This window comes from Suhomyces tanzawaensis (assembly GCF_001661415.1).
Source record: "Suhomyces tanzawaensis NRRL Y-17324 unplaced genomic scaffold CANTAscaffold_2, whole genome shotgun sequence".
Taxonomy (NCBI): Eukaryota; Fungi; Ascomycota; class Pichiomycetes; order Serinales; family Debaryomycetaceae; genus Suhomyces; species Suhomyces tanzawaensis.
In genome coordinates this window covers 26,028-49,542 of record NW_017963637.1, presented here as the reverse complement: position 1 = coordinate 49,542, position 23,515 = coordinate 26,028, and the positions used below count along the sequence as shown (strand labels likewise).

General features: G+C 46.9%; 14 protein-coding genes across 14 annotated transcripts; 6 read left to right on the top strand and 8 right to left on the bottom strand.

Moving 5' to 3' along the window:
* Positions 1–783: 783 nt before the first annotated feature.
* CANTADRAFT_24998 (uncharacterized protein) lies at positions 784–3,015 on the bottom strand. Its single transcript, XM_020207286.1, has one exon. The coding sequence runs from the start codon at positions 2,591–2,593 to the stop codon at positions 1,031–1,033; it is 1,563 nt and encodes a 520-aa protein (XP_020065581.1). The 5' UTR covers positions 2,594–3,015; the 3' UTR covers positions 784–1,030.
* A 1,244-nt stretch (positions 3,016–4,259) lies between these two features.
* CANTADRAFT_47110 (Cu,Zn superoxide dismutase-like protein) lies at positions 4,260–4,973 on the top strand (the record flags this gene model as incomplete). The annotated part of the gene is made up of 2 exons (XM_020209428.1): positions 4,260–4,813; positions 4,892–4,973. 2 exons carry the CDS (start codon positions 4,260–4,262, stop codon positions 4,971–4,973), a joined length of 636 nt encoding a protein of 211 aa, XP_020065580.1.
* A 1,095-nt stretch (positions 4,974–6,068) lies between these two features.
* CANTADRAFT_20050 (uncharacterized protein) lies at positions 6,069–6,914 on the top strand (the record flags this gene model as incomplete). The annotated part of the gene is made up of 1 exon (XM_020206511.1): positions 6,069–6,914. One exon carries the CDS (start codon positions 6,069–6,071, stop codon positions 6,912–6,914), a length of 846 nt encoding a protein of 281 aa, XP_020065579.1.
* A 324-nt stretch (positions 6,915–7,238) lies between these two features.
* Positions 7,239–8,506, bottom strand: CANTADRAFT_24996 (DNA-directed RNA polymerase I subunit; the record flags this gene model as incomplete). Its single annotated transcript, XM_020207285.1, has 1 exon — positions 7,239–8,506. A coding segment is annotated over one exon (1,243 nt), but the record flags the coding sequence as incomplete, so codon positions are not given.
* A 157-nt stretch (positions 8,507–8,663) lies between these two features.
* Positions 8,664–9,113, top strand: CANTADRAFT_47692 (uncharacterized protein; the record flags this gene model as incomplete). The annotated part of the gene is made up of 1 exon (XM_020209494.1): positions 8,664–9,113. The coding sequence occupies one exon, from the start codon at positions 8,664–8,666 to the stop codon at positions 9,111–9,113; it is 450 nt and encodes a 149-aa protein (XP_020065577.1).
* Positions 9,114–9,256: 143 nt separating this feature from the next.
* Positions 9,257–10,181, bottom strand: CANTADRAFT_24994 (uncharacterized protein). The gene is made up of 2 exons (XM_020207283.1): positions 9,976–10,181; positions 9,257–9,881 (listed from the first exon to the last, which is right to left on the bottom strand). The coding sequence occupies exons 1-2, from the start codon at positions 10,169–10,171 to the stop codon at positions 9,748–9,750; spliced, it is 330 nt and encodes a 109-aa protein (XP_020065576.1). The 5' UTR covers positions 10,172–10,181; the 3' UTR covers positions 9,257–9,747.
* A 257-nt stretch (positions 10,182–10,438) lies between these two features.
* On the bottom strand, positions 10,439–11,029 carry CANTADRAFT_88390 (mitochondrial 54S ribosomal protein uL16m; the record flags this gene model as incomplete). The annotated part of the gene is made up of 1 exon (XM_020211446.1): positions 10,439–11,029. One exon carries the CDS (start codon positions 11,027–11,029, stop codon positions 10,439–10,441), a length of 591 nt encoding a protein of 196 aa, XP_020065575.1.
* A 426-nt stretch (positions 11,030–11,455) lies between these two features.
* On the bottom strand, positions 11,456–12,829 carry MSF1 (phenylalanine--tRNA ligase; the record flags this gene model as incomplete). The annotated part of the gene is made up of 1 exon (XM_020206510.1): positions 11,456–12,829. One exon carries the CDS (start codon positions 12,827–12,829, stop codon positions 11,456–11,458), a length of 1,374 nt encoding a protein of 457 aa, XP_020065574.1.
* A 267-nt stretch (positions 12,830–13,096) lies between these two features.
* CANTADRAFT_24993 (NAPDH-dependent diflavin reductase) lies at positions 13,097–15,483 on the bottom strand. The gene has a single exon (XM_020207282.1). The coding sequence runs from the start codon at positions 15,341–15,343 to the stop codon at positions 13,550–13,552; it is 1,794 nt and encodes a 597-aa protein (XP_020065573.1). The 5' UTR covers positions 15,344–15,483; the 3' UTR covers positions 13,097–13,549.
* Positions 15,484–15,514: 31 nt separating this feature from the next.
* On the top strand, positions 15,515–17,287 carry CANTADRAFT_338982 (uncharacterized protein; the record flags this gene model as incomplete). The annotated part of the gene is made up of 1 exon (XM_020208540.1): positions 15,515–17,287. The coding sequence occupies one exon, from the start codon at positions 15,515–15,517 to the stop codon at positions 17,285–17,287; it is 1,773 nt and encodes a 590-aa protein (XP_020065572.1).
* A 1-nt stretch (position 17,288) lies between these two features.
* Positions 17,289–18,737, bottom strand: CANTADRAFT_88386 (uncharacterized protein; the record flags this gene model as incomplete). The annotated part of the gene is made up of 1 exon (XM_020211445.1): positions 17,289–18,737. One exon carries the CDS (start codon positions 18,735–18,737, stop codon positions 17,289–17,291), a length of 1,449 nt encoding a protein of 482 aa, XP_020065571.1.
* Positions 18,738–19,420: 683 nt separating this feature from the next.
* Positions 19,421–20,293, top strand: CANTADRAFT_46373 (uncharacterized protein; the record flags this gene model as incomplete). The annotated part of the gene is made up of 1 exon (XM_020209330.1): positions 19,421–20,293. The coding sequence occupies one exon, from the start codon at positions 19,421–19,423 to the stop codon at positions 20,291–20,293; it is 873 nt and encodes a 290-aa protein (XP_020065570.1).
* Positions 20,294–21,302: 1,009 nt separating this feature from the next.
* On the top strand, positions 21,303–22,301 carry CANTADRAFT_88384 (diacylglycerol kinase; the record flags this gene model as incomplete). The annotated part of the gene is made up of 1 exon (XM_020211444.1): positions 21,303–22,301. One exon carries the CDS (start codon positions 21,303–21,305, stop codon positions 22,299–22,301), a length of 999 nt encoding a protein of 332 aa, XP_020065569.1.
* A 229-nt stretch (positions 22,302–22,530) lies between these two features.
* On the bottom strand, positions 22,531–23,163 carry CANTADRAFT_46969 (uncharacterized protein; the record flags this gene model as incomplete). Its single annotated transcript, XM_020209407.1, has 1 exon — positions 22,531–23,163. One exon carries the CDS (start codon positions 23,161–23,163, stop codon positions 22,531–22,533), a length of 633 nt encoding a protein of 210 aa, XP_020065568.1.
* Between the last annotated feature and the right edge of the window lie 352 nt (positions 23,164–23,515).

Here is a 23,515-nt window from a genome sequence, read left to right as displayed (position 1 = left end):
GGTTCCTATGGCGTGGTCGTCACAGGAATGGATGTAAAATATGGCAAATACTGTGAAACCTGAGGAGACGTAAAGTAATGGCCTGGGACTGGTTTGACGCAAAAAAAAACTCTAGAGTCATACATACACTCAACACGTTGATGGAGGCTCGGGACATTTCTACCAGTAGCTATGTCCTGCTAGGAGACGGTGGTGATATGGAAGCTAGTGGAGAATTTTTAGGTCAACTGCAACACTATTTGGTGCGATAGCCTTCGGCACGACCTGTCGACTTCCCCATCGGGAGAGTGAGAATCGTGGTGCTGCTAGCAAGGAGAACCGGCTAGCCACACCAAGGAGGAAACGGTTGGGCAGTACAGGAAAGCATGAAAGAGATAGAAATACGGGGCGTAGAGGGAAGTGATACTAGAATCTCCACTTAGGGGGGATTTTGGGCAATTTAAGTGGCCTATCACTAGCCAGGCTGCCTGCGGAACTAATTTTTGGGACAAGATTGTGCTATCTAAGGGTGCGAATTGCTGGGGCAAAGGGGGCAAGATCACGCTGGTGTTGAGTTTTACCTAGTGAGCTGCCTTCGTGTAGTGGTTTCATTCGATCATTTAGCTCTGTCCAAAGGCACAGACGATCTTGAGGATTTATCTGATTGAAACATCCACAGTTCTTGTAATCTGGTGGACTCGCGAACAGTTCCGTAGTAGAGTGGCCGGTACTGAAGTATGGATCTTCTGGCAGATCCTTTCCACCCCTGACTGTTGGAGGTGAAGAAGTAGTGGTTTATGGTTCCTTTGGTCCGTTATTCTAATAAGTACTACAGTGTATAGTTCTACGTTGACTGGAGGTAGTGGTTTGCGCCAGTTGTGTCGTCTACCGTATTATACTGATGATGGAGGCTTCCCCAGTGCAAATAACCAGAATTGTCCATCAAAATATTCAACTTGGAAATAATTAGTAATTGAGTAGAAGCTAGTGCTATATAGGTGGCACAATGCTTGTGACTTAGCCAGTAAATCAGAAGGTAGTGCTTGTTTTTCTAGATGAAAACAGAGCCTCCCGTAGACAAACTACGGTGGGGCTTTGTCTTGACTCCACTAGAATAAACATGCGCTGTATCTGTGGGCTGGTGGTATGCATCTGCCTTCAAGTAGTTCAATGGCAGGTTGTTGAGAGTCTCCTCGTCCTCGTCGTTGGGAAGAATGTCCTCGATCAACTTTACCGAGTCGTGGTTATCCTTCAACAACCTAGTGGTGACGTCTTCCTCTCCCAAGTAACGGAATACATGGCTAAAGACGGAGTCGTACACATCTTCGCCCCAGATGTTGTCCAAGTGCTCGTGGCTTTCCACAGCCTGGGCGGTGGTATGTTCCTTGGGCAATTGTGCCTTCATGACGTCGATATCCACCAAGGAGTCAATGGAGCCGTAAATCAAATTGATGGGAATATCAATGTTCTCGAGAGGATAGCTCATTGGATTCAACCCCGTGAACCTGTTGGAGCCCAGGTCGTGGTACATTTGGAAGTTCTTGGACGACATGACCTGGAACCAGTGCACCACGCTCTTGACGGATGTAGTAGAGTAGAGGTGGGCGTAGCTGCTGATCTTCTGGTACTTCGTGATGTTGGTGGATTTCCAGTTGAAAAGAATATAGTTGGGGATGTCTATGCTGATGTTGTACAACGGAGGATACATGATATGTTGCCAGAAAACCACCGATGGCATCAATGTCTTTCTGGAGAACAACAAGTACATGATGTTGGGTGAAGACTTGAGGAGTATGTCAAGGAACTTGGAGTAGAGCCCGTGGGGAGTAGTGGCTGGAGAAATCGCGATAATACGGTCGATCTGGTGGTTCAACTGGGGGTTGATCGACAAGCTGGCGAACGACTGGGCAGTGCCCTGGCTGAACCCGATGTAGGTGAGCTTTTTTGCCGAGGTCTCGTTGAGAATGAACTCGATGGTACTGGGAATGTCAAACAACGCAAACTCGTCGAGACTGAAGTCCCAGAACAGTTCGCTCAGGAGCTTGTGCACCAAGTGCTTCTGGCTGTACTTGTTGCCTCTGTTGTTGCCCAACCACACGTCGTAGCCGAGGTCGTACAACACGTACGGCAAGTTGGAGTACTTGTCCAACATGGTGAGCCATATCTCGCTGTTCATCAACAATCCGTGGTGGAAGTATACCACCTTGCCGTTGGGCACACGAGCCGTGTGCCTGGTGGAGCTGATGCGGTGGATGGTCAACAAGTAGCCGTCCTTGGTGCGGACTATCCGGTTCTCGACGGTGTATCCGAACACCAGGCACATTTCCTGGACGTTGGTGGCGTGCAACAAGTCGAGCATGCGGTAGTAGGCATCCTCTGAAAGGACTCCGTTGGTGTTGTAGTGGCCCACCTTCTGGCTCTTGATCAACAGGAGCGGGTTGGTGGTCACCGCGTTGTACAACACGGTGGTTATGGCTGTGCACAAGTCGATGACTATTTGAGGAAGCAAGCGTGCGATGATGGAGATGAGGAACTCGAGCCAGGCGAGGAGGAACGAGGTGAGGATCACGGGCCAGTCAGTGAGGGCCACGCTGCCGAAGCCAGGAAAGTTCATGGCGCGGGAATGGGTGGTTTGTGGGAAGAAATGAGTACTGATAGTCTGGTCACTGGTTTGCTATGTCACCTGTGCACTGCTAGGAGGGAGAATGAATAGTGGTGATCAAGTGAGTAGGGCAGATTTGGGTGGATAGGTGGGAGCAAATTGTGTTCGGCTTCCTGGCGACTAATTCGTGACGTGCCTGGTATGTGAAATGAGTTTGTTACTTCTGTGCTGCGGACTATTTCTGTGCTGGTGATGTCGCATGCCGATGAGTTTGCGCAATCATGTGAATTCACCGGAGCAGCAAGACCAGCGGTGGTTGGTAGCAACCGCGTGAGTGACCGTGCAACCACCAGATGCTACAGTGTAGCCAAAGATGCTGGCAATATATACGCCCCTAAGTGGGAATTGTGTGGGTGGCCTGGCTGGCATGTCGCTCATTACACATCCTATTATAGTTTTATCGGGTGCATGAGAATCATGTACGAGAAACCTGTGGGAACACGTCAGAAAATGAAATCCGGTGACATCATTGACATCTGTGGAAGCAGTGGAATCAGCCCTGCTGAATTGCGATGGCATAACACCACAAGAGTTACGATGGGGATTCTCTATTGGACGGATGCAGTAAATGGTACTGTAGCCATTCTTGATATCAGTATCCACTATTGAAGCCATCTCGCACCACTCCCTCCATACCAACCAGCATCACCTCATCCACACTTCGTAATATTAGCCTATTTCACCTCTGCATTCTCCTTCGGCAACGGCCAGACGACGTCTGCCCCTGCCACCATGCCGGCAACCGCCCGCGGAAACATCCATTCTACTCTGACGGCATTCCGTCCAAGATGCATTGTGTGCTGAATCCACCAGCAATCGTATTCGCCAGCTACCACAGGTAGTACTATCCCGTGCCCTCGCTACCGGCTGGGCTGAAGTCCTGGCCTGGTGTCTCCCATTAGACTTCTAGCCATCACGAGCGCTGGCCAGGCTTTTCGGTGATCGCAGCCGCATTTGGGAGAGCCATTTTTTTACTCTTTCGAACGGAAATCTGCTCATGCCATAAGATATATAAGAGGGCCCATCGCCGCCGGTGGGAGGCGCCCCACTGGCTATTGCGGAGCTTGACCCAGCTTGCCGTATGACCACCATTCATGGGATCGTCAATCACACGGCCCTCAAGAGATCTGGCGGTGACCTGCTCCGCCTGGACGGCCCCAAAATCGTGAGAACATCAAACCCCACCCTCGCTGGAAACCCGTGGGCAAAGATCGGCATTTTCGCACTGAAGGCATGAATTTTGGCCCTGGCAGCCCGAGCCGTTTGGCAGCCCAGGTGGCAATGAGGCTCAGGCCGCCGGGCCCTGGGTCAATGGCGACGGGTAGCTTCAGCCAATGGAGACACTTTCCTTCGGCAATAGCACGGGCACAATACCCCAAATTATCTTGTTGATCAGCGTGCGCGCGCTCACAACTCGCCGTACAATGTCTGCATGCACCCTTCGGGAGTTGAGGTGCCCCAATTGGTGGAACCCAAACACACAGGCCTTTGACGCATGCCAATACCCTGGGCTATTTTTACGCAAATTGTTTGCAATTTATAAGCTGCAGGAGGGGCCTTCACTATATAAACTGCCCGTCCCATCGCCTCCGTTCTTCATCTCAATTCTATCGCTAAAATGGTCTCCTTCAAGAAATTGGCTGCTGCTTCCGTCATCCCCACCCTCGCTCTCGCTGAGGACGCTCCTGTCGTCAGCAACTCGCCAGTAGACATCAAGTACCTCGCCACTTTCCACGGCAACAACACCAACAACGTCCAAGGCCAAGTCGAGTTTGTCGGTGCCACCAACGGCTCCACCTGGGTCAATGTCCACTTCGAAGGCTTGCCTGCTGCTGGTGGTCCATTCCCATACCACATCCACCAACACCAAGTCCCAGCTGACGGTGACTGTTACGCTGCTCTCGGCCACTTGAACCCATACAACGGTAGTGCCACTGCCGAAACCAACGCCGGTAAGGAAGTCGGTGACTTGTCCGGCAAGCACGGTCCAATCAACGGCACCACCTTGCACGTTTCCTACATCGACAGATACGTCTCGTTGAACAGCTCCGACCCTGCCTTTGCCGGTAACTTGTCGATTGTCGTCCACTACGCCGACAACACCAGACTCGCCTGTGCCAACATTGTCAGAGAATACACCGCCAACAACACCCGTCCATCCGGCTCCAACTCGTCCTCCGAGGGTAACGGTTCCAACGGCTCTGGCTCTGGCTCTGGCTCTGGAAGTGGCTCTGCCTCCAGATCCTCCAGCTCCTCCAACGCTGCCGGCTCCAACGCTGCCAACGGTGTCTTCATCGGTGCTTTCGTTGCTGGTTTGAGCTTGTTGATCTAATCGAGTTCTAGCAGGCATAGACACATCATTTAATTTACTGGATTAGTATATGTAATCACCAGCGTAATAATCATTAATTTTCCCAATTTGTCTGCTGTAGCATGGTCCCCATCGTAACCCTGAAATTATGTACCAAGGAGCCGCCCCACACCACTTGGCACCGCGCCAACGCTCCTCACAGGTGGTGTAGTGAGAAGTTTGGGTGCACTGGGCTGAGTGGCAGATTTTCGGCCACCACACCTCCTTACGGCCGTGCACCTCCGTTACTGCCGTGGGGCCACTGTTACGAGCGCGCTGTACCAGTAATACGAGAACAGGCCACCCATTGCTAGACCCTGGCGGTGTTGGAGCCCCACCATGCACACTGTCATGTGTAAGTTCTGCGCATGAACGTGCCTGACGTCTGTTTCCAACTGTGCAGATGATAACTTTAAATGGCCTTCTGAGTATGGGCCAGAAATGCGGCGTACCAGCTCTGCTGCAGGTGGCTCGTATATTTAAATTTAGCATGAGCCTCGGACCGGGCCGACCACTGACATTCTCGCAAAGAGGCTCAACCCGTTGGTCCAGCCTTGCACCAGGCTCAGCTTGCACCTCGTAGTGTGACTCAGTTACTGCTTGTGATGCACGGCAGCTAGCTATCTAGCCCAAACCTAGCAATGAGCCTATCAGCTCGTACAATCTGGCAGACTTACCGGTGCCTGAGTGAAAATGCATCTGGTGCACCCTGCAGTGCATTCTGTCAAGGAGTGGCAGCTTCCGATCTGGTGTCTACCGTTAGATCCATTTGCACATCGAGGCAGCAATTTCTACTTGGCGCTGTCATCCATGGAACCAGGGGTTGAGCCCCGTAGGCGTCACCCTAGCCTACTTCGTAAATTTCGCCGTGTCCTGCCATGACTACCCCTGGATTACCCGCTTACCTAAGCGCTGAATTTCGAGGCGAAACTCTAATCTATCACCTAAAGCCGCGCCTAACCAATAACCGCTTATGTAAGCGCTAACTGGTATCTAACCCAGGCTTTGGCCTTTTGCACCCTCCCCAAGTATAAAAAGGTGCCCTTGGAGGTAGAAATAACTGCTATCTATCAAAGCATGCAAGTTCAATTTTACACTCAATGGGAGGTAGTCTCCTACGTCCAAACTATCTGGTTTGCCTTTTTACTCTTGGTCCATATCAGTCTCATAGTGATGTTTATCAGTAAGCCTGGCAAAAAAAAGTCGATGCTCATGTTTGGGGCATACTTTGGAGTGTTCTGCACCTTGAAAATGATCGGTGGTATCACCTCCATTGTCACTCTCCATGCTAGTACGTTCAACAGAAGTGCTTACACTGCTGCATATATCTGTGATTCGGTCGCTATTGGTTTGCTCATCAAGTCTACCTTTCCATTCCTTGAAACAATGAAAAAGCAGGACGGAGATGAAAAACTCGAGTGGAAATTAGAGGATAAGCTCGAGGGTTTTGAGGGGTTGGGCCGCGTTGGTCGTTTTAATTTGCACCCATTCAGATTGCTCACAATCTTGGTCTTGGTGTCCATGATTCTTGCTATTGTCGGGACCGTCCAAATTACTTCTGCTTCTTCAAGCGACAGTAAGTCTGATTCGGATAGTCCCGAATTGAAGATTGGTTCCTTCCTTTTCTTGGCCAGTACGTTGGTGTTGCTTGGATTATTATTATGGACTTATTGCACTGTGTCCCACTTCCAAGTGATTCTTCGCATCTTTTTTGCAGTCGTTCCATTATTGATCGTGAGATGTTGCTATTCCATCATTAGTGCACTTAAAGGAATTAACTTCGACGACCCTTCAAAGTATGCCATTATTTTTGGTGATTACAAGTACTATACGTTTTTGGCGTTCTTATCTGAAGGGTTGATCGGTCCAGTTTTGCTTATTGTATTCAACTGGTTTTTGAGAAACAATAGAGCAGAGTTTTAAATCATCTTTACTTGGTTTTGAATTTCGGTTGGTGATTTCGGTTTGATTTTTGATTTGTTCTACGGTGGTAATCCCTATTATAGATATCTATAGGAGCTCCTTTTGTTGTATGTGAATCTATACCACTTAATTTGTGATAATTTGTAAGGTTGTTCACCAGCTATTTCAACACTTCAAATGAAGTGTTCGTTTATTGTCCTGTAGGATGTTTAAAACTATGAAATTCTTCACGTCATGGTACTACCCTCTTGGGCGTTGCGAAGAATTTATGGCTCAATAAGTATGGTTCAAATCATACAATTACAATTTCTAATTCTAATTTAATGGAGACTTCTTTATACATACACACCTAACGCCTTACTCTTCTACTCATTTCCGGCAACTTGAATGGCACCTTCAAGGTGGCAACCTTGTAACTTCCCATCAAGCCCTTTGGAATTCCTAGACCTTCCGCTTGACCAACAGTAATAGGCTTGACCAAGCCACCCAAAGCTCTTACCAAACCAATCAATCTAGTTGGTTTCATGTTCAACTCGTTGGCAAGTGGTGCCAACTCGATCATGAAATCGTTGATGTGGAAGATGGTTGCTAACAAGTAACACAACAACTTATCTTCACTGTGTGGATCAATAGTAAAGGATCTTTCCTTAGATTTACCAAATTGCGAGGCTCTGGCAATGGAGAATCTTTCCAAAATACCGTCAATTAAGGCTTCTCCAACTGTATCGTTAAGTTTGGTCATCAAGGTCTGCTTGTCCTTAGTTCTTCTGTTGTTGTAAACACCAAGTAATAAAGAAGAGTAGAACAACAACTTGATCTTCTCGTGATTCTTTTGCTTAACCAAAAGAGGTAAGGTCTTGGTAATGAAAGGAGAGGTGGAGTGTGGGAATAATTCAAGTCTAGCCTTATCATTGGATTCGTTCAAGATCGAGTCGATTCTGATGAATGACCATTCCTTCTTTGGTATTATGTGGTGGATAGGATAAATATCTTCAACGCTTGTGGCATCAACGTTGGCAAGAGGTGTTGGACGATCGTTGAGAACGCTTTCTTCCATCTTTTCTCTAGTTGGCAATTCCTTGGTGGATTCTTGTATATTGTCAATGATGTCCAATTCGTTGTCTTGCAATCTTTCAGAGTTGATTCTGTTTCTTTCCAAGTTGGTGATGGCAGCCTTGGCCTTCTTGGTACCGAAGGCTTCACCCAATGCATTTCTTTGTTCGTTATTACGGATTCCGAGTTGTTTAACTTCAGGACCCTTGAATGATCTCTTATCTTTAGATGTGATTCTGGTTGGTATGAATGGGGCTTTGTAGAGTTCAATAGACTTCTTCTTTGGATCATACAATCCCACGATGTAGTCGTTTTCCTCTTCGTCGTCCACAGTTTCACCGTTGTAGTCTAAAGTATCGTTTTCTCCGTGGATTATGTACTTATCAGACTTCTTGTGCTTGTAGACATCGAATTCGGTGTTCGAAGGGACAGAAAATCCGTTGAAAAAAGATCCAACAACAGCGCTTGGCTCTTCATTGTAGGAGCTGATGCTGATTTCGGTGGTCTTGGATTCTCTCTTTCTTTTGTGGCCAGACATTGTTGTCGATGTAAGTGTAGAAGTGAAATTTATTCTCATCTCATCGACCACGAATTTGTCAGGTGATGGTTGGCACGTGACCGTTATATTCACGAAGTAATCCATCCCAGGAGTCCATCTAGAGCAGCACGACAATGACGTATATAGACGATGCTCTGATGCAGATGAGCTACTATGAGGTCCTTGGGGTGGCCGATAATGCATCCGAATCTGAAATCAAGCTGGCCTACAAAGAGAAATTGCTTACGAACCACCCAGACAAAGGAGTTACCCAACAGACCCTGATCACCTTGATCAAACAAGCATATACGACATTAGTCAACCCTGTTGAGAGACAGAAATATGACGAATCTTTCAAAGAGAGCATAAAGCGACTGGGGTTTAACGTAAGTGGAGACGGTCTAGACACATACGGTTTGGAGGAATTTGAAGAAGATGAAGCAGGCTGGAATAGAGAGTGTCCTAGATGCCAAATACGAGAGGGCATAACGTTGACAGAAGAGGATTTGGAGAATGGAAGTCCTGACGGAAGTGGTGGCTACGATATAATAGTCCAGTGCTCAAGTTGTAGTTTGTGGATCAAAGTCAAATACTACGAAGCGGAATAGGGCCGCAAGACTGGTAGAGATAGATTAGGCTATCAGTCCCTTTTCAGTGATTTGGGATAAATAGTTGTGTACATAGTGTAACATATAGCATTAGTTTCAGGTGACTGAGGTGTGCTTTGACCCATGCATTCCGGGAATATAAAGGGCGACTTGGTTGTATAGGCACAAGAGCGCTAACAACCACTTGTGTATATCTGTGGAAAGTTATCGAAGTTTATGTTTGTACATTGTTCCAAATCCGTATCAAATTCTTTGCGTCTGTTGTCGGATGATTGAAATGGTATTTTAATACTGTTGATCCCGTGGGACTTCGACGACTGCCCAATTTCTCTCTCTCGCCCGTAATTTCAGCTTTTACCGACAGTGGTGCAGACACTGACGTAAACTCCCTTTAGCACGCCATATCAATTGCAGTACATTGTGAATGGACTTGGATGGCCTCCCAATAAATTAATCCCGACGGTTCTATCCACCATTTCTTTCTGCGATGAAGCTATGTCAGGTTTTAGATAAACCATCTTGTGGCCACGAATAGTCCTCTAACACTTGAAGTAGGGATTAAATATTGTTGCAGGTGATTGAACATTTGGTGATATGAGTGTGGGGAGATGTTATACACTGCAGCATGGATGTATCATCTCTGTTGGTTCTTTGCTCTGGATTCCAATGACTTGGACCAGGCGTCCATTTCGCCAGCTATCTTCTCCATTTTCTGTACTTTGAGCTCAATGGCATCTAGGGCCTCCGTATAGGACTTGTATTCCGCGTCTAACGTTAGTATGTGGGACGAAGATGGAGGTAATTATCCATAATGGCAGTGCTTTCTTTATCGAGGTACCACAATCGTTCTATCGTTACATACCAAGCTTCTCCAAGCTCTGGGAGTTCTTCTCCAACACATTGAGCTTCTGCTCTAGTTTGATGTAGTTCAAAGATTGGTTTGTATTCAAGTTCTCCAACAAGTTCAAGTCGATGGTGGACACTTCAGTGTCTGAATCAATCACCTTGGAGAGCAAATTGAGAGCATTGGATGCCAACTTGGGGGTATTTCTGGACATGGTGCCAGAAGATTACTCTGGTGATTTGTGCGACAACTCGATTATATTAACTGGAACTAAATAATTCAAAGATCTTACAAAGTAGTCCTACGGATATTAACAAGCCTAGAAATGAGCACGACTGCTGTGACGGCATTTACTGATTCCCACTTCCCTTTTTGAGGTCCATGGGCTCTGTTCTATAAACCTTATCCCTCTGTGTACTTCATTATTTCCTACATTCCATTTACTTCTTGGATGATATATTGGCCTGTGGCCCTATTTACACTAGCGTCCTCTATACATTTTATACATTGGGTCCTTGGCGGCCTGGATGTTGGCCCACTTGGGGGTTGGGTCCGCGTTCAACTTCTCCACATAATCGATCTTCTCAGGCTTGTCGACAAAGTCAGTCAACGACACTCTGATCTTGGACTCGGGGGTGATGATCTCGAAGAGCCCAGGCAACTTGTCGGCAGCCTTTCTCAAGGCATCACGCGCCACCTTCTCGTGGATGTCTCCTCTGATCTCGAACAAAACCTTACCAGTAGGAATTCTGCAAGCCCAGTGGTCGAACGCACCCTTACCCTTACCCATTCTGGTCTGGTTACCCTTGACACAGACGGGAGTGTTACACACAAATCTGGTGATCAACTCGGATCTGCTGGGTCTGAGCTCTCTCTTCAACACCTTGTCGGCAGCCAAGAGCTGGTTTGCGGAGAATCTGAGGCCCTTGGACTTCAATCTCAATCCGTACTGTCCGTATTGCAAGGTGTTTCCCTTGATGGAGCCACCGGTTCTGACAGACACTCTTCCCTTGAACGCCTTTCTCATTCGCTTGAATCTGGGAGCGTATTCGTGCTTCAATCTAGCAAACATGGTGGTTCCTGTGAATGCACTGACACCGGTGAGTCCTGGCCCAAAAGAACCAGAAAGCCCAGTCATGGTGGGGCGTTGGAGTAGACCCTGGCGGAGCATTCCGCTTGCCGATCCCCCAAGTATACTTCTTGCTAAGCCAAGCATGGTAGTGGTGGTGGTATGGTGAGAATTTTGATCGTGATATTGATAATTTTTCACTGGTGAGCACTGGTGAGAATTATGAGAAACTGCCTGAATTGGGAGGTGCCAGAGGAGAGAAAATAGTGGGAGGAAGCGAGGTGGTAGACTACAGCGGCTGATAGTACGGCAAGAGACTCTGATCAGGCACAGGAGCTTCCATGACGGCGTGGTGGTGGAGATGAAGTGGTGGCTAACGAAGGTGTGCTGCGCACGACTGTTTTACTATGTACAATATGTAGCTGGGGTCTAACGGATGGAGACGTCAAAGTTGTCGACCAAGTCGTTCTCAACCTTGCTGTGGATGACGTTGATCTCGTCTCTAGTCAAGCTTCTGTCCATGGACTGGTAGTTGATTCTGTAGCACTGACTCTTCTTTCCAGTCTTGGGGTGAACAAACTCATCGATGAGAACCACGCTTTCAGCCAAGTCTCCAGCGTGCGATCTAACGTACTCCATGACATCGTTCTCGTGAAGAACCGAGTCTCCAGGCAACCAGAAAGAAATGTCTCTGTCAATTCCTGGGTACTTGGAGTATGGCACGAATGTAGCGATCTTACCTTGTTGGAATTGCAGACTGAATCTCTCATCCAAGGACCAGAATAAACGAATGTCGGGAATTCCAAAGAGCAACATGGCTATTCTGTCGAGACCAATTCCAAAGGCCCATCCCAACTTGTCGTCGGTCAAGCCCGCATTCAGCAATACTTGTTGGTTGACGATACCACTTCCACAGCACTCTAACCATTCACCTTTCCACCAGACCTCAATTTCAAACGAGGGACTGGTCCAGGGGAAGTATGCCTCGACCCAACGCACCTTCAATGGCTCGTTCAAGTAGGGCTCGGTGGAACCAGCCAATTTGGCGGATTCTCTGGCAGTCTCGAACACGTTGTGGACCAAAAATTCAATTGTTTTCTTCAAGTGGATACTGATCAACTGGGCCTGTTTTTCGGTCATGTAGTCCTGCTTGGGGTTTCCTGGGTGAGTTGGTGCATCTCTCACCGGGTCCTCCACGATAATGTTGGTTTTGGGGATGGACTCGATATCCTTCACGAGCTGCTCCTCGAAGTTAGGAGTGTCCTTCGACCAAATTCTTGCACCCTCCATCTGGTGGAACGCCGGGTAGTGCGTTCTGTCGATCTCGTCTCTGCGGTAGACATCGGCAGTGATGAAGTACCCTGGGGTCTTGCAGTCCAGGAAGCACTCGTGTTCATGGGCTGAGGTGTGGGTTCTCAACAAGTGCGTCTTGTTCAAGTAGTAGGTGTCAGACTTGGATCTACCGGGGTGGTCTTGGGGAAACCCCAAGATGTCGAAATTCTCTACCGTGGTCACTGCTGGCTTGAAGTTGTTGTAGAAGGTGTATCCCAAGTCCTTGAAGTTGGACTGGATCAAGTCACGGAGGATTCCGATCGGATGGTTGGGGTTTTGGTGTAATTGTCTCTTGGTCAACTCCAAGATGTATGGAGGGACGTTGGTCCACTCGTCAGTCTTGTACGACTGTCCGTCTAGCTGGATTTCTTGTGGGTACTTGGTGGAGTAAGCACGAGCAGTCCATACTGGGAGCTGGCTGAGCCTGCTCCGAAGAGACGTGACTAGCGGTACTATTTTGGCAGTTCTCATGGTGGTGAAGTAAACGCTGAACGGTCAGATTTGCGAAATCGGTTTCTGTGCGCGGCCCTGGTGGAAGTGGGAAAGGAAGAAAGAGAAGTGAGGAGTGGCTAGAGGAAGGAACGAAGAGGTGGATGTAACGACACAAAAGTGAAAGAAGGAGTAATTCGGAAAGGTTTTTAAGGCACTATGTTGGACTGTGATCATGGCTGTAGGCATATTAATTACTAGAGCGAAGCCCTTGCGAAGTGTTACTGTACTGGAAAAACTGTTGGAATTAGTTAATATTGATAAGTGCATACTTGAAGGTTTGACACATAAACTTCTTCTAATTTTTAAAGTCTATTCAGTGGTGGGTTGGCTAGGAGGAGTATATGTCTTTTAATTTTTAAGACGAACTAGTGGTGGGCTATTTAGAGAAATGACTCGACCGGTCAGAATAGAGAAAATCCAATGCTCTGGTATTGATGGTTCCTTTGAACCAAATCAAGGGTATATATTATTTTATGGAATGCCTAGCTCACGAGTGGCGTTAAGTGGCCAGGATTATAATGATTTGTAGTCCTCTATGGAATAGTTTTCCGTTTGTGAGTTCTTATTGAAGATTTAAAAGCCTTTTTAAACCTGATAAAGACTTTTGACTAATAATCTTCACTTTCATCCGAACTACTGGAAACTTGTCGATAATTAAATTTCACCAAATGTTATTGAAGTCTATTTTCCCATCACAAATCACCACACATCTTCCTTGTAACGTCCACTATCCTCCATGGCAAGCAAATACTCGCCCGCCTGGGCCTCGTCCATGCCTGTGTGCACCAAAACCTCCATGAGGGTGATTCTCACCTGCTTGGGCATTTTACCACTGGATCCACACACAAAGATGATGGCATTCTGGTTCAAGAGGAGGTCTCCGATGAGCGCCTTCTCCTGGAAGAGCCTGTCCTGGACATACTTGGCAGTAGAGTTCTCGTCTCTCGAAAATGCCGGATAGAAATGGAGCTTCTGCGCATCCACCAAAGTGTTCCATAACTCCCGGAACAAGAGGTCCTTACCGCTATACCTGCACCCGTAGAAGAGGTGCAACTGTTGGTCTATCTCGTGTCCCGTGACGTGCTCTATAATGGACTTCATGGGAGCTATTCCTGTTCCTGGTGCAATCATGATTAACGGAGGATTGGGCACCGATGGAAGAGTGTACTTCAAGTTGGCTCTGTGAGTCTTGAACACGATCCGGTCGCCAGAATCCACCAGCTTCAACCACTTCGAGCACAACCCTCTTCTGATCCGTCTCAACATGGTCTTGTACTCCACAATTCCGACCACGAGCTCCACCTGGGTAGGCGATGGTTTGGATGCAATGGAGAAGAGCCTGGGCCTGATCTTGGGGAATAGGTCGTAGATGTACCGAATGGGGATCTCGAGGTTATCCTGGAACTCCAATATGGTCTCGAGAATCAGTCTTCTGGGCCTATTGGCGTAGTTGTACAACTCTTCTGTATCTTCAAACCCTCCAAACTCCTTCAACTTCTCCTGCTCCCGCTCACCGTCTGGGGTGGAAGCATTAGTGAAGTGCCAGAGGTTCATAAAAAACGACCTTCGAGGAATGGCCACGATATCGAGGTGATACTTGAAGAGAGACCGCAAAGTGAGCTTTTCTGCGGAGATCAACCCACCATCAATAGCAGCAACCTTTCCCAGGATGTGAAGTGGTTTGTCAGCAAACGGAATCCAGTGGGGCTGCAGCTGAATCAATAATTCCACGCTCTTGTCGTCATTGATTGGATACAACCCCACGGTGTCACCCGGAAGAAATTTCAACTCCTCCGACTCAATAATGACATGCCTGACGTCCTGGAAGTGGTCGGAATCGGTAAGTCTGACGTTGGAAACGATCTTGCCAATATGCAAATCAGGGTCGTTTTGCACCCTGGTCAAAGAAAGGTCCAGTTCGTCTAGCAAGTCGTCCAGTTCATCGTAAGATGCTGGGTTCAATGGAGGAAGAAGGTAATCGTCACTGATTGTCACAAGATCGGGAAAGTAACTTCTGATGTTCTCTATCACCTTTAGCTCCCATTCCTTGTAGAAGCCGTCCACGCCTTCGGCTGACATCTCGTCTGCCTCACAGCGGGGCGAGAGCTCGGAGCATCCGAGCTGATGGAGCCGTGTGTGGAGCTTTTTGACGGCGTAGTTGAACTTGGTGTAGGAAGAGTCGCCCACGCCAAAAGTGGTGAGTTTGATGTGGTTCAACAAGTCGGATGGAAGCTTCTTTTTGAGCAAAAACTTCATGAATTTGCGGGCGTTCAACGGAAGCTCACCCTGGCCAGTGGTAGAGCACACTATAATGAGGATCTTGGTTTCGGTGACGAGACTTTTCAAAGGGTATTCATCCAAGGTGCTCAAGGTGGGCTTGAGCTGAAGGTACTGGAGCCTTTGCCACAAGTAGCGGGCATAGTCCTCGGCAGTGCCGTTCTCGGACCCATAGAGAATGGTCACGCAGCCAGGCTCGCTGGAATAGTTGGCCATAACAGGTACAGACAGAATTCTAGTATGGAAACGTTATCGATGGATCTGACGCCATTTACTGGTTTGGCCCTGCCAGCACTAACCTGCATTTCACCCAGTTCGCACATTGAAAACATTCAACCACGCTCCTCATAAAACACTGGAAACTGCACTTAAACCACACCAACTCCAATGGGATCTGCCGCAAAACGAACAAACGCCTCGTCGCTGTCTTCCGTGGCCAAGAAGAAGAAGACTTCCCCTTCGGCTGACGAGTTCAAGCACTTCTACACCTCCATTACTGGCCAAGTTCTCGCACTCAAAGACGATGCTGGAGAAGTGATATCTGGACCGTTTGTCAAATTGCCTCCCAAGAAGTTGTATCCCGACTACTACGAGATCATTGACACGCCCATCTCGCTTGCTGAGATCCAGAAGAAGCTCAAGCAGAACAAGTACCCTGTTGACTCTACCCACGAGTACTTGGCCGACTTCCAGCTCTTGCTCGATAACGCAGCCAAGTACAACGACCCCGAATCATGGATCGTCGCGTCAGCACAGAAGATCTACGACTACGTAGAACAGCAATCCGACGAGTTCCTCAAGAACGGAAGTTTCGATGGAAACACCCAAGAAAAAGAGCCAAAGAAGGCCGCTGGTGTCAAGGAAGAATCCGGTGAGAAAAAGATCACCTTCGACAGATTGCCTCTGATTTGCACTGCCTTGCTCAAGGACGTGATCTCGCACGAGTTCCCGGACGAGGGCATCATCAGCAACCCCTTCATGGACGATGTTGATGTTGAGGAGTACCCAGACTACTTGAACTACGTCACCACGCCCACCTCGTTTGGCAATGTGTTAAAAAAGATAGAGAGAAAGAAGTTGTTTTCGAGCAAAGTCTCCTTGGTCGACAACCTTGAAAAGTTCTACAACGCCACTATGCTTATCTTCACCAACGCCCAATTGTACAATGACCCCTCGTCAGAAATCCATCAAGATGCTGAAAAATTGAAGGAATTGTTTGAGGAGAAGTACGATGTCCTCAAGGATGAAGTCACAAAATTGACCAAATTGAGATTGAAGCTAAAACAACCAAAAGTGAAACTTAACTTGAAATTGAAGGGTGAAGATCAGAAGGAGACTCAGGATGTCAAACAAGAGCCAACTGGCCAAGCTTCCATCGCCGACATTAGTGACAACAAGGAAGAAGATGGTGCAGCTCCCGTGGACACTGTTGACAAGCCACAAGAAGTACATACAGAGAAGAATAGTGCAAACACTCTTGGTAAATCGTTACCAAAGATTTCCTTAGATGACACCGTTATCCAGGAAGCTTCTATCTCCTCGTCTATTGCTGCAGTCAACCATATCACCAAGCACACTCAACAAAAGGCATATCAATCCAGCAACCTTCCTCTTCCAAAGAACGAAGAAATGAAGAAAGCCTTGTTCCCCACTCATCCACTTCATCCAGTTACAACCTTCTTCGAATACAAAGTTCCTTCAAACGGTTATGCCGTCCAATCCTACACTATGACTTTACCAGCCGATGTGCTGCCATACATTTCTATGAAGGTCTCATTGCATAACTTGCTCCATTCCATCAAAAAGGCTGATTTGATAGACGGTCGTGGGTACTTGAACTCTTCCACCGATGACGATTTTCAATGTAAGCTATTTGTTAATGAAAGAGAAGTTTCAAACGGTGGTGATTGTTTTGAAGAAAAGAAAAATGAAAACGACTTACTTGGACTTCAATACGACTTGAAATTAACCAATGGATTGAATATTTTGGACTTCGAAGTGAAAGTCGGCCCCAACTTGAGTAAGCAATTTAAACATGCCAAAATCCCAGACGAAAATGAGGAGCTTGCTGGTAGACACACTAGACACCAACTCCAGCAATTGAAGATGACCTGGGAAGTTGAGAAGATTACGTTTTATGTTATTTGTAACACTACTTGATCTATTTCCCAATACAAAAACTGGAGAACACAACCCCCAAAATCTCCTCCACTCCAACAGCTTCACCGGTGATTTTTCCTATTCCTTCGATGGACTGTTTCAAGCTTTCACACGCCAAAACCACATCATCTTGATCTTTCCAATGGTAGAATTGCTGGAATCCCTGCAAAACATCATTTTCCAATAAATCCTGTATTCTGGAAGACACAATGATGGGATCTGTTGATTCTGATAATGAGATGGTTTTGAAGCTGTGAACCATCGAATTGGTTAAAGACTCCATTCCAGATCCATTTATACATGAGATTAAATGGAATTTGGATTGGTCGATCTCCAATCTCTTGGAAAACTTGTCGAGAAGTTGTTGCTTGGACTTTTTATCCACGTCAATCAAATCCATCTTATTCAAAATGACCAAGATTTCCTTATTCTCCAGTTTGAGGGTTGAAATATGTTCAAAAAGATCGTTATAGTCCACCATTTTGTCATCGTTGACAGGAAGCACTATTATCACGAGATCACTGGCGAATGACTTGAGTTTCGCCCTCTTGATACCTTCTATTTCAATTTGGTCTTCTTTTGTGGTAGTTCTTATTCCTGCGGTGTCTCCGATAACCACTTTGTATCCCTGGATATCTATGGGGACGTCTATGATATCCCTGGTGGTCCCTGCGATTTCGCTTACAATGGCACTTTCGTTGTTTGCAAGGATATTCAAAATAGAAGATTTGCCCGCGTTGGGGGGGCCTAGAAGGATGGTCTTGATTCCTTTGAGAAGCACTTCCGACCGTCTGACCTTGTTGAGGTATTGGCTGATCTGGGATTCCAATTGTATTATATTGTCGTTTACTGTTTGAAATAATTCGTTGACTTCTTCAATGTCATGATCTTCTCCGAAATCTATTACTGTAGTCAATAGCGCCACGTTATTGAGGATGTGATTTCTCCATCCCGCGAACAATTGCTTGGTATCTCCCGAGAGCGACGACAACGCTGCTATTCTCTGGGTCTCGGTTTCAGCATCGATCATTTCCCGAATGCCTTCGATTTCCGTGAGGTCAAACCGTCCGTTTATGAATGCACGCTGGGAAAACTCTCCATTTTCAGCATATCTGATATGAATGCCCTGGCTGGGGTCGTGCAACCCCTTGATGGCCTTCAACACTGCCTGGATGATGGCCACGCCTCCGTGGACGTGCAATTCCAAGAGGTCTTCTCCTGTGTAGGAGGCAGGGCCTTTGAAGTAGAGCACCAACGCTTCGTCCAACACCTTTCCTTTGGAAGAGCGAAGCGTCTTGACGGTTGCCAACCTGGGCTTGGGTGGTTGGCTCTGGGTGAGTTTGGTGTAGATGTGGCTCGACATTGACCCCGATATTCTGATGATGCCTATGGCCGATCTGGCAAGATGGGTGGACAAGGCATATATGGTTGGTCTGGTGGAGTAGTACATGCGACCAGCATGAAGGCTTGGGGGTACTATTGCTCTCAGGAAGGCTTTGGAAGTGCCTGGTAGGGCTAGAGACCGCATCATGGTGGTGGTGGTGGTGGAGATGCCATCGCAAATAAGTGTGCGAATCAGAGAATCAAGGACTAGAATCACAAGAGGGCCAACACGAAGCACAAGCACAAGAAGAAGAACCTCAAGACTAGAAGCGCAAGCAGAAGAAGCGCAAGCAGAAGATCGCAAGAGCCAGAAGAACCAGAAGAACCAGAAGAAGGCTAGATTCAGCAAAGCGTACAGCTCCAATTTCAAGCCCTCTACTCGTCCCACCAAGCTTCCTTACCCATCCAGCCCTACATAGCATCCTTAATTGCACTATTGCAAGTTGATACAGTTGTTTACAAGCTTTACTGAGCAAGCGGCTAACTCAAAACAGAATTGTCACCTTGTCTGAACCTCACCATCTGCTGATAGTACTTTCCACATTCCTCCAAGACTCTCCAGATTGCTAGCCATCTAGATTCCCAACTTCCAGCTGACTATTCACCAAAACAGGCCATACACCAAACGTTTCTTCCGTGCCATCACCGTCAGCAGGACAATTCTGCCATAACTCACTCCTAAAGCCCAACCCCATTGTACTGCTACATTTTTGAACTGAATTCTCCCAGTTTCCCTAATAATCCTTGACCATGTTGAGAACCGTTCGTCGCCTTCATGCTTCATCCATATTTCGTCATGAAAACCCACTAGGACTCCCCAAGAACCCGCTGATTCCCCGAATGTCTCGTGGCTTGCCTGTCAAGCAAAAAATTCCTGGTGTCAACAAAATTCTACTCGTTGCCTCTGGAAAGGGAGGGGTTGGAAAGTCCACTGTGTCCTCTAACTTGGCATTGTCGCTTCATAACTTGGGCAAAAAGGTCGGCCTTCTTGATGTAGATATCTTTGGGCCCTCCATTCCTCGTATGTTGAACCTCTCGGGTGAGCCCCGTCTATCATCTGAAGGAAAATTACTTCCTTTGTCCAATTATGGAATAGAGTCCATGTCCATGGGTTACATGGTGCCCCCAGAGAATGCTGTGGTATGGAGAGGTTTGATGGTCATGAAAGCATTGCAACAATTACTCTTCGAGGTACAGTGGTCTAACTTGGACTATCTCGTCATCGACATGCCGCCAGGCACTGGAGATACCCAGCTTACTATCGGCCAACAATTGAAAGTAGATGGTGCCATTATTGTGAGCACCCCACAAGATATTGCCCTTATCGATGCAGTTAAGGGTATTGCCATGTTTAATAAGGTGAATATCCCTATCCTAGGCTTGGTGCAAAATATGAGCTACTACATATGTCCTAATTGCAGCCATGAGTCCCATATCTTTGGGACTGAAGGTGCTGCCAGAGAAGCAAAAAACCACGACTTGGAATTATTGGGTTCGATCCCTTTGAATGCAGATATTTGTGTGCATTCTGATAGCGGGAAGCCCGTGGTAATGGATCCAAAATCGGTTCTTTCTAAGCCATACTTAGACATTGCGAAAAGAGTCTTGGAAAAGACGAGCTAGTGGATCTAGCTGAAACATTATTTCAAATGTTTTCTGTAAATAGCAAAGTTAATTCCATTCGTTTCATTTATTGTTGTATGTCTCTAACACTCTGTATCGATGATTCTAAAATCACAAATTGTATTTTAGTTTTGAGATTTTGCCGTGTAAAATTGTTGAGAAAATGCAAATATTTAAGAATTGTTGAAAAGTAGATTATAACTTCCAGATAGGATTAACGGTTGTGATTCGGTGGGACCGCATAAGCATTGCTCAAAGTGGGAAACTTCACACTTGAGCTAGGCAACTAAGAAATACTACTGTCGATGCAATGTATTAATTAAGTTACTAATAGTAACAGGTTGGGAAATCGAAATGTAGCAGCTTAGTCAATGCTAACGTGTTAGGCCCAACCCAACAAATTCATGGCTGCGAAAAATCTCAGCTAACCTTGTGGGTAAGAAAGAGACTACCGTCCAATGAAGCTCTACTGCTCTCTTACCTGCTTGAAGGAGTACCCAAAATTAAGTGGAACATTCCATTTTTTTATGCAAAGAGAAGAAGACGGGTAAAACTAAAGGTTTGGGGATGGTATACCGGTAATACTAATGGGTTGGAGATGATGTAAAAATTGGGAAAACATAGAAGCTATCCTGATTTTGCCCCCAAAATTCTAGAGCCAAATAGAAGGACGTAGAATGCCCTCTGATACCATCTTGCGCTTCGGCCTTTCTTTTCAATTTTTGTGACTGTTATCACTGTCTTTGACCACGCTCCACTTGACCACATCCCCGTCACTGGAATTGTCAGGCTGTGAAGACTGAGTTTTACACTCAAGCTTCAGAACACCGAGTTTCCTACAAGCTCACTCACAGTTCTTGTAGTGTTAAGAATCCCAGAATATACGCCTCCATCATCGTCGGTGTGCATATAGTCCCCGGAATCACAGGCGCCCGTTGGCTCCGGACACGGGCACGTGACGCACCCATCAGATCAAAAATATGTTTTTAATGTTTACAACATCTCCACCATGTCTTCAGCACCTGCCACCCCCAGAACGCCGAAGGTCGTGCAAAGAGTGGTCCCTGAAAAGACCATCCTCAATTTCGACAGCAACGAAACTTACGTCGAAGATGATGACGACACCTTCATGCACCAGAGCTCAATGATCCTGGAGTACCTGGATGTCCTGGAAGACACCACCCCAGACGACACCATCCAAGACGAGCTTCTGAACTTGCTCACGGAAGAGTCTACCGTCGAGGTTCCTGCTGAATCCAACACCAAAGAGGAGCCAGTTGCAGACGAAAAGCCTGCGCTTGAATCAATCATCCTAGCCCAAACCTCCGAGTTCCGCAAGTTCCTTGTCAAGCACGAGGTGGTCAGAAAGCTCCTCCACTCGTCCATTGGTGTGTTCACCTTGTGGCTCTACACCTTGGGCGTCCACCAGACCCAGATCATCCTTCCGTTGGCAACGTTGTTTGCCGTGATCTTCACCAATGACTACATCAGATTCCAGAACCCCGAATTGAACCGCAAGGTGGTGAATACCATGTGGTTCTTGATCAGAGAGAAGGAGGTTAACCAATACAACGGTACCTTGTGGTACTTGGTGGGGCTCATGATCGTGTTTGCTTTGTTCCCCAAGGATATCTCTTTGATGAGTGTGTTGTTGTTGAGTTGGGCCGATGTGTCTGCTTCTACCATCGGTAGACAGTTTGGCAAGTACACTCCCCAGATCACTGCTGGGAAGTCTGTTGCTGGATCATTGGCTAGTTTCGTCACCGGTGTCTTCAGTTGTTACTTGCTCTACGGCTACTTCATCCCAAACTACAACGTCAACGAGCCAAAGGATATCTTGTGGTCCGAGTCCACCAGTCAGTTGAACTTCCACGTGTATGCATTATTGAGTGGATTCATTGCTAGCGCATCCGAGTTCATCAACCTCTGGAATATTGACGATAACTTCACCATCCCTGTTTTAAGTGGTTTCTTCCTCTACGGAGTCGCCAAGGCATTTGAAGTTTAGAACATTTGTTTATGATTAGATCTTTTTAGAAGTGGGGCCTCCACTGATACTATGGACTAGCTAATACTGATACCAATCCTGTCCATCACCCCTTATATAGTTAACTAAACATACGAAAACCTACTATCTGTAGTTTACCAACAGCCCTGATAGCAATGGACACAACATACTTCAAAAAACCTATATCTGATAAAAGAGATAGTCAATATTCTCATTCTGATTATTCACTTCATGGCTGAAGTGCCTTGCGGACCTCGAGGAACTGGCTAAAATCCAATTGCAGCTTGAGACCGTCGTACCGAGTCAAGTGGAGCCAGCCTTCCTTGATGCCCTTCTTGTAGAAGCCTACCACACGGTCTTGACTGATGCCAGAGAGCTCAGCTTTAATCAAGAGATAGTAGAGAGTGTCTTCCTTGGACCAGTCTTCTTCCTCTGCAACAGAAGGTAGAAACGTTCCCAGGTAGTGAGAGCCCTCGAGGTCCAACGATATCCTGAGACCGTTCAATCCAATGGTCCAATCGTCCCACTCATCAATATGGGTGAAGTTATCTAGAAGGGTTACACTCACCAGGAGTTCGGAATTTAGATCCAGCTTGGAAATGGGACGGAATCGGGTGTCCTGCCTTGCTGCCACGACAGCGTACCTGGCTACGCCCTTCTCTATAGGCTCACTGGCAAAAGTGCCTATACATCCACGTAACCTGCCCGATTGGTTCCAGGTAACGAATACAGGGGCCGAGGATGGATAGTCGGACAGGGACTCCTGGAGCACGGCAAAGTGCTTGGCTAAGGAGGTGGGGCTTGTGCCGTGGAGAAGGGTGTAGAGGGTGTCAAAGGCGTAGGAACACAAGGCTTTGGACATGGTGGTGGGCGGTTAGAAGGTGGGAATCATCCCTGAATGTGGGGGGGAGTGATTACGTAATCGAGGTCCCAGGGATAGTTATATAGTGGATAGGAGTAGCACGCTCCTGAGTAGAGAAAATACGAACAATTGCAAGAGGGTTTTCACGAATATGGCAGTAAGGTTTTGTCTTCCATTATGTCCATCAATATTTGTGCTATTTTGTGAATTTAACATCTTTTTATAAATTCATCTGACTATCATCCATGGCTTTTAAATAATTTTATTACCCATAGCTGAAACTGTAATTTCTTCACATATCTTCAGAATTTTTTTGTAGCAAGGTTCTTGGGTCAATAAACTGTGTCACCCT

Coding starts and splice junctions, on each gene's coding strand:
- CANTADRAFT_24993 (XM_020207282.1), bottom strand. CDS start 15,343: ATGGCCAACTATTCCAGCGAGCCTGGCTGCGTGACCATTCTCTATGGG.
- CANTADRAFT_24998 (XM_020207286.1), bottom strand. CDS start 2,593: ATGAACTTTCCTGGCTTCGGCAGCGTGGCCCTCACTGACTGGCCCGTG.
- CANTADRAFT_24994 (XM_020207283.1), bottom strand. CDS start 10,171: ATGTCCAGAAATACCCCCAAGTTGGCATCCAATGCTCTCAATTTGCTC. Junction 9,882..9,975: donor CCAGAGCTTGGAGAAGCTTG/GTATGTAACGAT, acceptor TACTAACGTTAG/ACGCGGAATACAAGTCCTAT.